Source organism: Chaetura pelagica, unplaced genomic scaffold (genome assembly GCF_000747805.2).
Source record: "Chaetura pelagica isolate M959 unplaced genomic scaffold, ChaPel_1.0 scaffold963, whole genome shotgun sequence".
Lineage (NCBI taxonomy): Eukaryota > Metazoa > Chordata > Aves > Apodiformes > Apodidae > Chaetura > Chaetura pelagica.
Window position 1 is genome coordinate 560015 of NW_009952705.1, and position 11442 is coordinate 571456.

General features: G+C 51.4%; 2 protein-coding genes across 3 annotated transcripts in view; both read left to right on the forward strand.

Annotated features, from left to right (window-relative positions):
- The window catches only part of KCNH4 (potassium voltage-gated channel, subfamily H (eag-related), member 4), a 15141-nt gene extending 8421 nt beyond the window's left edge, over positions 1-6720 (forward strand). The window contains exon 12 of the mRNA XM_009994193.1: positions 6670-6720. Within this exon, the coding sequence (XP_009992495.1) occupies positions 6670-6720 (51 nt within the window). The remainder of the gene's footprint in view (positions 1-6669) is intronic.
- Positions 6669-10811, forward strand: RAB5C (RAB5C, member RAS oncogene family). 2 transcript variants are annotated; one of them, XM_009994141.1, is made up of 5 exons: positions 6669-6914; positions 7895-8046; positions 8342-8464; positions 9219-9312; positions 9668-10678. In XM_009994141.1, the coding sequence occupies exons 1-5, from the start codon at positions 6749-6751 to the stop codon at positions 9781-9783; spliced, it is 651 nt and encodes a 216-aa protein (XP_009992443.1). In that variant the 5' UTR covers positions 6669-6748; the 3' UTR covers positions 9784-10678. The 2 variants fall into 2 exon arrangements, with proteins under 2 accessions (XP_009992443.1, XP_009992444.1); XM_009994142.1 differs by having other exon boundaries at positions 6749-6914; positions 7937-8046; positions 9668-10811.
- Positions 10812-11442: the final 631 nt, after the last annotated feature.

Below are 11442 nucleotides of genomic sequence, written 5' to 3' on the forward strand. Positions count from 1 at the left end.
TTTTCCTCCCTGGGGAGGGAAGGCTCTCTCGGCCGTGAGCAGCAGTGCCCGCTGCTGCTTCCCAGCGCCCATGTGTCGTGTGGCCATGACTGTGTGGAAGTTAAATGCTGTTTGGGGACAGTGGGTGCCTGGGGGGAGCAGAGGTGCAGCTGCTCAGCTGCTGAGCTGGGAACGGAAACTTCAGAAGCCTGGTCAGGTTCCAGACCAGGGACCTGCTGAGACGGGGGAGGTGACTTTATCCACTAGAAATAGTTTCTAGTGAAATGGCGACTGTTCTGTGCTGCTGTTGGGGACAAACAACCTCTGTGCCTCCAAAGTGACCTCGGTGAAGCCAAATACGTGGTGATGCTGCCTCTTGAAGAGCTGCAGGAAAGTTGTGAGGCGTGTCTGGGAGGAGGCCCAGACGTGCTGGGGTGTGAGGCTGGTCCTGGGATCTCAGCATAGGGGATGGACTGTGGTGTGGGGGGATCATGGTCCTGGGGGCGCAGGGGGTGCAGAGGTGGGGGTCAGCAACAGGTTGTAGTGCTGATTTCTGTGGTGCTTCAGCTGTGATCCTGGCACTGCTGGAGCCCATGGCTGGTGGTGCTGTGAGGAGCCAGGGGAGTGTCCTGGTGGCTGCAGTGGCTCTGCCAGTGAGGCTGGTCCAGCCATCAGCCCATCTCTGCTGCCCTTTAGCTCTTGGCTGTTGTGCATGGCTGTCCTGGGTCTGACCTTGGCTGTTTCCAGACACGTAAGGAAATTGGAGGGAAGAGAGTGCCCTGAGGTACTATTTTAAGTCTGATGTGGAACAACTTGCATCTACTATTCTTAGTTTTTTGTGTGGTGGTCAACACACATCTGAGCTGCCCTAGAGCCTGACACCTCCCTGCTCTGCCCAGGGCCAGGACTCCTGAGCCTGCTCTGAGGGCAAGGTTTGGTTCAGACCAAAAAAGGATAATTTTGATTCCTGATGGCCTGACATGCCATGCTGAGTGAACTGTCCTGGAATATCCCATTAGTATTTGCTGCTGCCTTAACTCTTGAAGTTTTTGTTGGTTTTTTTTTTCTTTTTTTTTGTTTTTTTTTCCAGCTTAACTAGATAATAAGGTGAAAGAACTGACTGGAAAGGGTGAAGAATTCAAACTAGCCTGTGTAGGCAGCTACAGGATGACTTTGGCCTCAGTGCACTCTTGGAGTGAACAGAGCAGGTAAAGCAGGAGCTTGTAAGGCTCAGAAAGGTGACTTTGAGGTTCATTAACTGGGTCTCAGTGCTGAAACCACCTCAGACTACTCTCAGTCTCAACAGTATGGCTGAGCATTCAACTACTTCCATAGCAAACCCTGCCTCTTGAGTCCATCTTCCCTCAAGTCCTAAGGGCTAATTTAGGTGACATTTGTTTGGTGAGATGAAATGGGGCTTCTGAAGGAGTTACTACAGCAGGAAGGGGAAAGTTGGCTCCATGTGTGGTGTGAATACAGTAAAATGAAGCTATGAACACCCTTGACTTTGGGTCCACTGGCTTTCTGAGTGAAGTCAATAATGGGTTGGGCAGAGCCTGGAACAAAACTCAGTAACATGTTCATCCTTTGTGTGCTTGGCCGGACTTAATTGTTGTGATGATGTGTGGAATTATCTCCATCACAGCACAGCTCTTTGCATCCAGCTCTAGAGCTGCTCCATGCCCTGCTGCTCAGCACCTCTTCCATTCCAACTCCTGACACCTCTGCCTGTGTGGCCAAGAGGTGGTCAGGGCATCTCCCTGGAAAGGGAGGGGAAGGAGTGCCAAGTACTTTCAGACACAGGAAATGAAATGGGAACGCTGCTGCTGAAGTGGGTGTAGCCTGAAGTGTTTCAGTCAGCACACTGGAAAGAGGATAGAATGCAGGAACAGTGGAGTCAGCTGTTTGCTTCCCTAGGGGGATGAAGTTTGAAGTCCTCTTGTGCAAGTCGTGTGAAGTTGTCAGAGCAGCACTATGAAAACACTCCACATGGCAGCCAGAAACAACAGCCTTCCTGGAAGTGACAGTAGAAGGGAAGAATAAAGCTTCATCTGAATCCTAAAAGGAGCACTTTCCTCCCCTGGAGTACAGGAATGAAAGGCTGGAGCAGTTCTACATAAACAGATAAGAAAACACTGGTTTTCATGTTTGCTTTTATTTAGCAGAGCTCCAGATAAGGAGCTGCTGGAGGCGAGAGATCCTTGTGCAGTCTGGAAAAGATATTATGAAGGTCACTGACTCTTCTGTACTGACAATAACAATTTTCTGCTTTGCAGTGTTACTGATCTTGCCTTTTTGCTCTCAGAGCAGTCAAGGCCTGTGTTGCTGGACCTCTGGTCAAAGCTGAGCTTTTGAGGGCGTGCTGAGCAGTGGGGAGAATCAGGAGCAGGAGTCAGAAAAACCTTGCCTGCAGAATTAAGAACTTGATGCTCTTGTTCAAGTTGCAGGCTTCATTCAGGAGCTGCTCCTCCAGCCTGGCTGTGCCTCCTCTCCTGTGCAGCAGGACTAATTTCTTGCAGTATCAAGGATAACAAAAAGTAGGTGAGGCCCCTGAGAGGGGCTTAGAGTGGGGATAGGGAGCATGGAGGCTTTGCTCCCTCCAGCTAGTGAGAAGCTCATGTGAAGTGAAGATGATGCAAAACCCTCCCACAAAGTCTTTTGCTGCAGTTCATGCTGCGGGTTTGGTGGCCCTGACTGGAACACCAGTCCCACTGTTATCCCTGTCACTTTCCTGGTCCAGGAGGACCAGGCAGAGGCACCACAGCTCAGCCTGCCCTCACTACCTGTTGCTCTGTTCAGCTGTGGTTAGCTCAAAGGACACTCACTGCAGTTTTAAAAGCAATTAGTCATGCTATTCTGCAGAATTAAAACCCCCACTGGATTAGACATGGAACTTCCTTGTGCTGCCAGTGTGACCAATGTGGTCACAGCTCTTGTTGCTGATACAGTTTGTGTGAGGGTTGAACTGTATTTCCAAGTTAGCATCAATTAATGCAATCAATGTCTTTTTACCTCAGGAGCTGTTTTCAGGAATTCCTGGTAAATGAGAACCACTTAAAATGAAGAAATCCTTGTGACAGGATGTATGTTAAACTGGCTAGAAGAAGGCTTGAAGGAGCTTGGTGGGTCCCTTTGGCCCAGGTACTGCACTTCTTGGCTCAGCCATGCAGGCTGTGATCTTTGCTCATCTTCCAAAGAGCTGGATCAGCTCTGTAGGATGCACAAGTGTTCCTGGCTTTGTGGTTTCCTGACAGTCTTGCAGCTGACTTGCCTGCTCCAAGCAGACAAGATCTGTCTCAGGAGGTTTAGTCTCAAACTGGGCTGCCCAGGGAGCTGCTGTCCCCCCTCCTGCCTGCTCAGCTGCTCGTGATGTCTGTGCTGGGTAACTGCAGGGTGGTGGCCTTGAAATCTGATGGTAGAATTGTTTTTGAAAAGCTGCTTTGAAAAACAGCCCTTGCTGGGGAGGCCAGGGCCCTGCAGGTGTCAGGGAGCAGATGTGTGTGTGTGTAACAGCATGAAAAGGAATCGGTGCTTCAGATCCTGATGCACTAGTCCAGCTGCAGTGGCTTGTTCCCCAGTCTAGAGCTGTTACTGGAGCTCCAGTTTACAGCCGTGCTGATAAGACACTGTTCTTTGTGGGGGGAAGTGCGTGTTGCCTGTGGAAAGATCAAGTATTAAGACTGATCAGACTTCACAGGGCTGAGGTCTGTGCTCCTGGGTCTGTTTCCTGGTTCATCTCGTGGGTAATAGCAGGGTCTGAGACTCCTCCCTCTGCAGGGTGCTCCCTGCTGCAGCAAGGCCTGGGGTCTGTGTAGTTAATCACATCAGTGTGTTGGGAGATCAGGCTGCCACTGCACTCTGTTGATCTGGGCTGCTGGGGTCTGTTCTGGTGGGTTTCTCCCACACTTGCTGCTGGTGGATGTCACTTGTCCCCCTGGGTCCCAAGGCCTGGACTGGGTGGGAGGGAAGGTAGACTGTCCCCCACACAAGGTCACACGAGTGTCCTGCCAGCGGTGGCAGCTGCCTGTGCAGTGTCAGGTGAAGCAGAACCACTCAGTAACTTCAGGGGTTGCTTTGCCAAGAAATTCATGTAATGCTGTGAGCTATTTAACAAGATAAATACTTCACTGGGGCTTTTGTCTTGAGTATTCTGATTCTAAGCCAACAAATCCCCAGTGAAACAGTTTCTTGCATAGCTGAGAGCAGAAGCAGTCCTCTTGGGTAACTAGATTCTTCAGGACTGGGTTTCTAAATATTGCCAGCTTCAAGTAGTCCTTGCTACTGGGTGAACATGGGGCAAAAATATCAGGTTCTTTAAGTTCTGGCAGCTCCCTGTGTTAGGGGATCTGGTAAAGCAATTCTTCTGCAGGGATTAACATGGAGATCTGGTAGTAATTGCCCTGTGGAGACTGGGTTCTTGCAGAGGCTGGTTTGTTTGGAATGAGCTCTTGTGCTGTTCTGGAGCATCCTGACAGCTCTGGGAGCTGCCTCACTGGGCAGGCTGGGAGTGCAGCAGCAGGACAAATTATTTGGTCTTTTTTTAATGGGAGTGCAGAGCCCTGCAACAAATCTAGGAAAATGGTGATGTGTTGAGAGGAGCATAAACTGCAGGGGTGACGGACATGGAGCTGTTGTTGGTTGGACAGCATCAGGCACTGCAACTTGTCTTTGATCTCAAAGCAAACAGAAGGTGCCCAGGGAGTTTGCAATAGGAACACGGTGCCTGTGTGAGGCAGAGTTGCAGCAGCTGGAGGTGAGCAGGGCAGAGTACAGACCTTCATATGGATCTTGTGACACCAAGCTGCTGAGTTTCACTGATTAATTAGTAGGAAATTAATACTTGTTATTCTTGATTAATGAGTACCCCTATCACAGCCCTCCTTCTTGTGGTCTTGAATCAGGTGGTGAGTTGCAGCCTGGGCTGCTGTCCCTTGTCTGCACAAGATCCCTGTTGTCGTTTTGGTCATCCTGCCCTGTGACTGGAGTGTCTATGTTCTTGTGGGGAGCAGGGAGGGCTGTGTGCCCAATCCACACTGCTGGAGGTGGGGTGGTGCTGAGCAGCCCCCCTGAGCATCAGAAAGGGACTTGTCTGCACAGGACACTCCATGTGTCCCAAAGCAGGGTCCCTGATCTCCCACAGATCCAGGCTGTGCTGTTCAACTGTCGCTGCTGTGCATGGTGGAGTGGAGCTGATAGGAATGTACAGGCCCTCAAAGGTGTTGGCATGAGGAAAAAGTGCCAAACTGACCCTCCTCCAATGGAGGAGAGGTCTCAGTGTCTACAGTCTTGGTAGTTGCTCACTTCAATGATTTGATCTAAGTGTCAGCAGAAGTGCTGAGCAGGTCATTCTGATCTTGTTCTCAGCCTCAGACCCTTAGTGAGATGGCTGCTTTTGGGGTCATCAGAACTGCACGGTCTCCACCCAGACATCCCAAGGACCTGGCAGCTGCTCAGGTGCACATGAAGTCATGTAATCCTGCAGCCAGACTTCAGACCATCTTTAGATGGTGATCAGGCTTTTCATAATTGTGTGGTCACAGACGCTTTCCAGGGTGAGCTGTACGTTCAGATGTGCTTGCTTAATTGTTTTTGAGTTCATGTAGCACAACCAGATGGCAAAATGAATCCAGATCTCTGAAATATAGGTCACACTAAGACTTGAAGATGTCAGCAGGCTCATTTCCCTGTTTTGCTCTGGGAATCACCCCTATCATGTTTCAGGAGGTCATAACTCAGAGGCACAATTCACGTGGCTTTTAATGGGCAGGTTGTTGGTCTGAAACAGCAACAGGGCTTTGGTGCTGCTGATAGACTGCAGGGGAGGGATACAAGGTTAAACAAGCAAAACTGCTCCCTTGCAAGCTCTGGTTAGGGGAGGAACTCTAAAAGGTGGGAAGTTTTTTGGGCTGATGTAGAGGTGGAGCTGCTGATGTGCCTCTCAAACCTGGTGGTAACCAGGCTGCTCCAGAGCTGCTTTCCCACTGACCAGCAAAAGAAGTTGCTGATTTGCTTCCTATTGAGCTTTTTCATCCTGTCAGAACAGTTTGTCCTTCCTCGGGGGAGGAGGTGGGGTCAGGCCAGTGTTCCACTGCCAGGACAGTGCTGCTTTGAGGTGTGGTATTTATTGGCTTGGTGTGAGAGCCTCTCTCAGACTGAAGAGACAAACTCCTGTAGTCCAAGGGGCTGACATCCATGCCCTTTCTGGAACGGCTTCTAGGCAGTGCTTGGGCATCTCTGTTGCAAGGACAGGGTGAAGGTGCTGCCTGGTGAGCTCAGGAGGGGAGAAAGGAGCTGAAAGTCAACCTCGGTGACCTCCATGAACCAAGTAGTAGTTGTTCTAACAGACAAAGCTCTAATAACAGTGGTTGGTATGCTGGCTGCTCTTTACTTGCCTCACCCAGGCAAGGTGTGTGTGACACCTACACGTGGTGGAAGTGCTGGAGGGCCCACTGGTGGGGAGGAAAGCTTGTGTTACCAATATCCCTTCTCCAAAGGAACTCAGAGGTCTAAGACCCTGCTCAAGACTGACAAACTGCTGGATAGTGCTGTGGTACATGCAGTTGGTAACTTTCCACCATGGGAAGGAGTCCCCACCTGCCTGTGCTGATGATGGCTGCAGATCAAACCCACCCTCTAGAACTGGTACAGCTGGTCCGTGAGCGTGTCACTAACTCTGACCTCCTCTTCCAGTTGCAACCTGCCTCCAGGTGGATCCCAGAGCAGAACCTGCAGCATCCTTAACTCTTGGCACTCCTGCACTTAGGCCACAATGGCAGGTCGAGGTGGAGCTGCTCGACCGAATGGACCAGCTGCTGGGAACAAAATCTGCCAGTTCAAACTTGTCCTGTTGGGAGAGTCGGCAGTGGGGAAGTCCAGCCTGGTCCTGCGCTTCGTGAAGGGGCAGTTCCACGAGTACCAGGAGAGCACGATCGGGGGTGAGTTCTGGCTCCAGGTGCCTGTGGCTGGGAGATACTGGCCTCGCCAGTGCAGTTTGGGGTGTTAGAAGCATTAATGGCTGTTTCAAACCAGTCTGGGGCTTTTTTTTTTTTTGCTATAAATAGCCAAGAAGCTAATGCTTTAACTCTTGGTTTACAACTTGTTTGTTGGTGTGAAGATCAGCGCAGCAGAGGACACTGCTATGGCAACCGTGCGCGCTGCCTCCAAGGCGCTGCACTTGCAGCTCTTGAATGCCTGCTGCTAATTAGAACCAAGGCCTTCAGCTTGGTTTATAGCCCTTAATTATCTTTTCAGACCATGACCTGGGATTTTGGGGCTGTTTCTAGCCTGACACTGTTAACTACTTACACAGCTCTTTTAGTTCTTTAGCTTGAAATCATTAACATGGTGTCACCAATCAAGCCTGGTCTCTGGGCACTAATTTTTATCCCTATAGAGACCCATGCAGGGAGTAGGGGCTGCTGTAAGTGCAGTGAATGGGCAAGCAGGGCTCAGATTTGGGCACTCAGCTCTTTGTCTTCAGTCCGTGTCCAAGGCTGGGCCTTTACCCTGGTTATAACTCGTAGTATGGCACTGCCTGGGATGCCCAGATGCTGCCCCAGGGATGCAGTGGCAGCAGGCTGACTGCTGTGCTTGGGCACCCAGGTGCTCTCCAGAGCTCATCCTGGTGCCTGCAGCTGTTCCTGTGACCTGGGGACAAGAGTGACAGCACTGCTGCCCTGGGAGTTGTCCTCTGCCCAGGCTCTCAGGGCCACCTCCATATTGGCTGTTTGGTGGCTCTTGGGTCCGTGTGTGCAAGGAGCTCGATAGAGCAGAGCTGCAGCATCCACAAGGGGCTCTGCACTGCCCTCAGCCTGGGGCCTCTGCTCCCCCTGTGCACCAGCAGAGCTGTGCCCAGCTCAGGGGTGGTGCTGCAGGGCTCTGCATCACATGGGCAAACACACACCTTCTCTTCCAGCTGCCTTCCTCACACAGACAGTCTGCCTGGACGACACGACAGTGAAGTTTGAGATCTGGGACACGGCGGGGCAGGAGCGGTACCACAGCCTGGCCCCCATGTACTACCGGGATGCTCAGGCAGCCATTGTTGTCTATGACATCACCAACACAGTGAGTGGGGGGCTGCTAGGTTGGGGGGGCTGCCAGCTGGTGCTTCTCAGGTCCCTGGGAGAGTGTCTTGATTTCAAGGCCTTGCAGGTGCCTGCCTGCAGGTACTGAGTTTCTTAGCCTGCTGGTGGCCTCTTCCTCAGCCCTGACCAAGGCTGTCTAAGCTGATAAGGGATCCTGCTACAAAGTGCTGCAGAGGCAGAACACTTCTGACAGGAAAGACTTGTTCTAATCATATCTTCACTATGTATTAGTAGGAGGCTGCTCTTCCTGACTGCTGCCTCCTGTTTGCTTCCAGGACACATTTGTACGAGCCAAGAACTGGGTGAAAGAGTTGCAGAGGCAGGCTAGCCCCAATATTGTAATTGCACTAGCAGGAAACAAGGCAGACCTTGCTACCAAGAGAGCTGTGGACTTCCAGGTGAGTGGGAATCCAGATCAGTTGTTGCCTGAGCAAGTCATGAAAGCGGCTTTTTGCTTAAGTGGGGAGATGGTGGCTGTGTGCAAGATGCTTTGAGGGAGAGAGGAGGTCAGGATTTATGCTGCTGAAGACCCTGGGGTGCCCCTCAAAGGGAGCTGCAGACTGCCTTCCCGTGCACTCCTTCCACAGCACTTGTAGCTCTTGTTGGTAATGATTATGACAAATGTGGAGAATAAGGCCTAGGGAGTACCAGCATCTGTCTGGTCTTTCCTGGTGCCTGACTCACCTGGGGATGTCCAGCAGGGAATGAAACAGCATCTCTTAGCAGACAGGTGAAGAATCATTCCTAGCTTGTTCTCTGCTCTTCACAGCCCTTAGCTTGTCAAAGACAGACGTCCAAGGAGCAGCTCTTATCTCAGCCCTCTGCTTAGGGCTGTTTGTGCTGCATTTACAGTGCGTATTGCTCTCCCAGCTCACCAGAGTGTGAGGTGTTGGGCTGCTCAGGACGTGCTGTGTCTGCTCTTGGTTCACAGACAGTCTGTGCTGCTGACCCCAGCTGGGCCACCAGCCCCATGGGGCTCTCAGTGGTGAATGTTTCCCAGCTGTCCTGGCCGGGCAGGGTTGAGGGGCTGGGGGTGTCTGGCTGGGGGTGGGATGGGGCTTCTTCCATGTTGCCATCACAAGAAGTGTGTGGAGGCTGCTGGGGCCTCCCTGTGGCAGGATGCCTTTGCCATTCTGATGTGATTGTTTGTAGGATGCACAAACATATGCAGATGACAACAGCTTGCTGTTCATGGAGACATCAGCAAAGACAGCGATGAATGTGAATGAAATCTTCATGGCAATAGGTGAGAGCCTGTGTGCAGAGGGGTGGCTGGAGGAGCTCCAGCAGCAGCTGTGGGAGCTGCCCTCTCAGCAGGGGCTGGAGCAGTGACCACCCTGCTCCTGCAGCCAATCCCTGGGCATTGGGAGTCTTTGCCTTGCAAAGCCTATTCCTTCTCTCTGTTTATCTGGGGTGGTGAGTAAGGAAAGAGCAGGACTGGTGACAGGCAGAACTAGGAGTGGGTTTGTTGGCTGTGCTTGTGCTGCTGCTGTCTGATCCCAAACAGCTCCAGAGGGGAGGGCTTGGGCCCTGGAGTAGGGCTGAGCTGGGGGGGAGGCTGCCCTCTGCAGAGGGACCACTAACGTCTCGTTCCTTTCCAGCCAAGAAACTGCCAAAAAATGAACCCCAGAACGCTCCGGGTGGCCCAGGCAGGAATCGGGTGGTTGACCTTCAGGAGAGCAGTCAGCCCAGCAGGAGCCAGTGCTGCAGCAATTGAGCTGAGCTGCCCACGGAGCCCTCGGAGCCCAGACTGGAATCACGTAACGATCGCACTTACCATAGAGCGGCTGCTGCCGGTGGCTGCTGTGATTTCTCCATCCCTTTCTGATCATAGGCTGGAGGGAGTTCTTCCACCTGCACCTTTCTGTACAAATACTAATTCAATTCTAAGTCTTAAGTCACTTTTTTAATATATGAACTTCTGCTCTTCCCTCTTCCTGGTGGTGGTGGATGCACGGCCTGGTGCCTGCCCAGCCAGCTCGCCCTGCCCGGGGCAGCAGTGCCGGGTCCCTCAGTACTGTAGTTCACTATTGGAAACAAAGGGATCTCGAGACTAGAACCGTGTCTAACCTTACCCGTATGTAAAAGCTAAGGCTCATACCTAGAACAACCACTAAACTGTAGCATTATGGTGACAAACTCTGGCTTTTCGGCCACTTATTGACCAAATCAATTATGAGTATTCTGGGGTGGGGCAGAGGGAAGCAAAACTGGTTTCTTCTGTATTTTGTATTGTATGTTTCTCCATGTAACCAATCAGTATCTTGTCAATATAGTACATACAACTAGCTGCCTGTTGTCTTCATTTGTGTTGGACTCTAGCATGCCAACTCTTTTTTTTTTTTTTTCTATCTCCAGTTCTGTCGTAATGCACTAATCCTGTTGCAACTTTTGCAAAAATCTTGTATAGAAAATTGTCCTTTTTTGATGGTTGTGATGCCACTAATGTTGTTAACCCTACTCTAGTGTGAATACACATGGTTTACTGATGTACAGAGGTGGGTTGGGGGAAACCTCAGATAACTTGTCAGTGGAAACAATATGTATTGCAAAGCCTGTAATTCCACAGTGTGAAGGGAGGTATTAAAATGGCTTCTGTTGCCAGACTCTAACTGATGTTGGCTGCTGCCTAGTGCCTAATGCAATGTCTTATGCATACTGGTATTTAAGAGGAACTGTCAACTTAGTCTTCATCACAAACTTCAGTTTTGTGTGATTAAAAAAAAAATAATTTTTATAAACCTATCCTAATCAACAATGTTCATGTTTCTTAATCAGCTCAAACCAGAAGGGGAGTGAACCAGAACATGCCAGAGGCTGCTTGTGGTGTGTCCAGCACCTGGTGGGGCTCTAGGGCTGTGGCCTTCCTCTCCTGGGCAGGAGGGAGAGCTGCTCCCCCTTGCTGAGCCCGGGCTGTGCTGCTGCTCCTGCAGCAGCTGGATCCCTCCAGAGGCAGGAGCTGCACAGGGGGGAGCTGGTGGTGTGCAGCAGCAGTGTGTGAGGAAGCTGGAAGCAAATAGTGGGAATTACTCATTGTGTAATAGCTGTAGGGAGGCTGCAGGGCAAGTTTGGGAAGGGGGAGCAGTGTGCAGAGGAGCTCAGCTTCATGGCCGAGCAGGCTTGGGAATGCTGTGCTCAAGGGTTGATGAACAGTGCCTGGAGGCTGTTGGCTGTGAAAGATGCAGCTCTCTTGTCACTGCTGCATGGACCTGGAAATCCTTATACCCACGGGTGAGACCTGGAGTCAGAGTGGAGAATATAGCATCCCCTTGCAGCTCTATCCCCACCCTTGTGCTGCTGGGCCAGCATTAGAGCCTGAAGACTGATGTGCTGGCACCTGGAGCTGCTGCCTCTCCCTGGCTGTGGCTGGTGGGGG

Coding starts and splice junctions, on each gene's coding strand:
- RAB5C (XM_009994141.1), top strand. CDS start 6,749: ATGGCAGGTCGAGGTGGAGCTGCTCGACCGAATGGACCAGCTGCTGGG. Junction 6,915..7,894: donor CCAGGAGAGCACGATCGGGG/GTGAGTTCTGGC, acceptor CTTCTCTTCCAG/CTGCCTTCCTCACACAGACA. Junction 8,465..9,218: donor AGAGAGCTGTGGACTTCCAG/GTGAGTGGGAAT, acceptor GATTGTTTGTAG/GATGCACAAACATATGCAGA.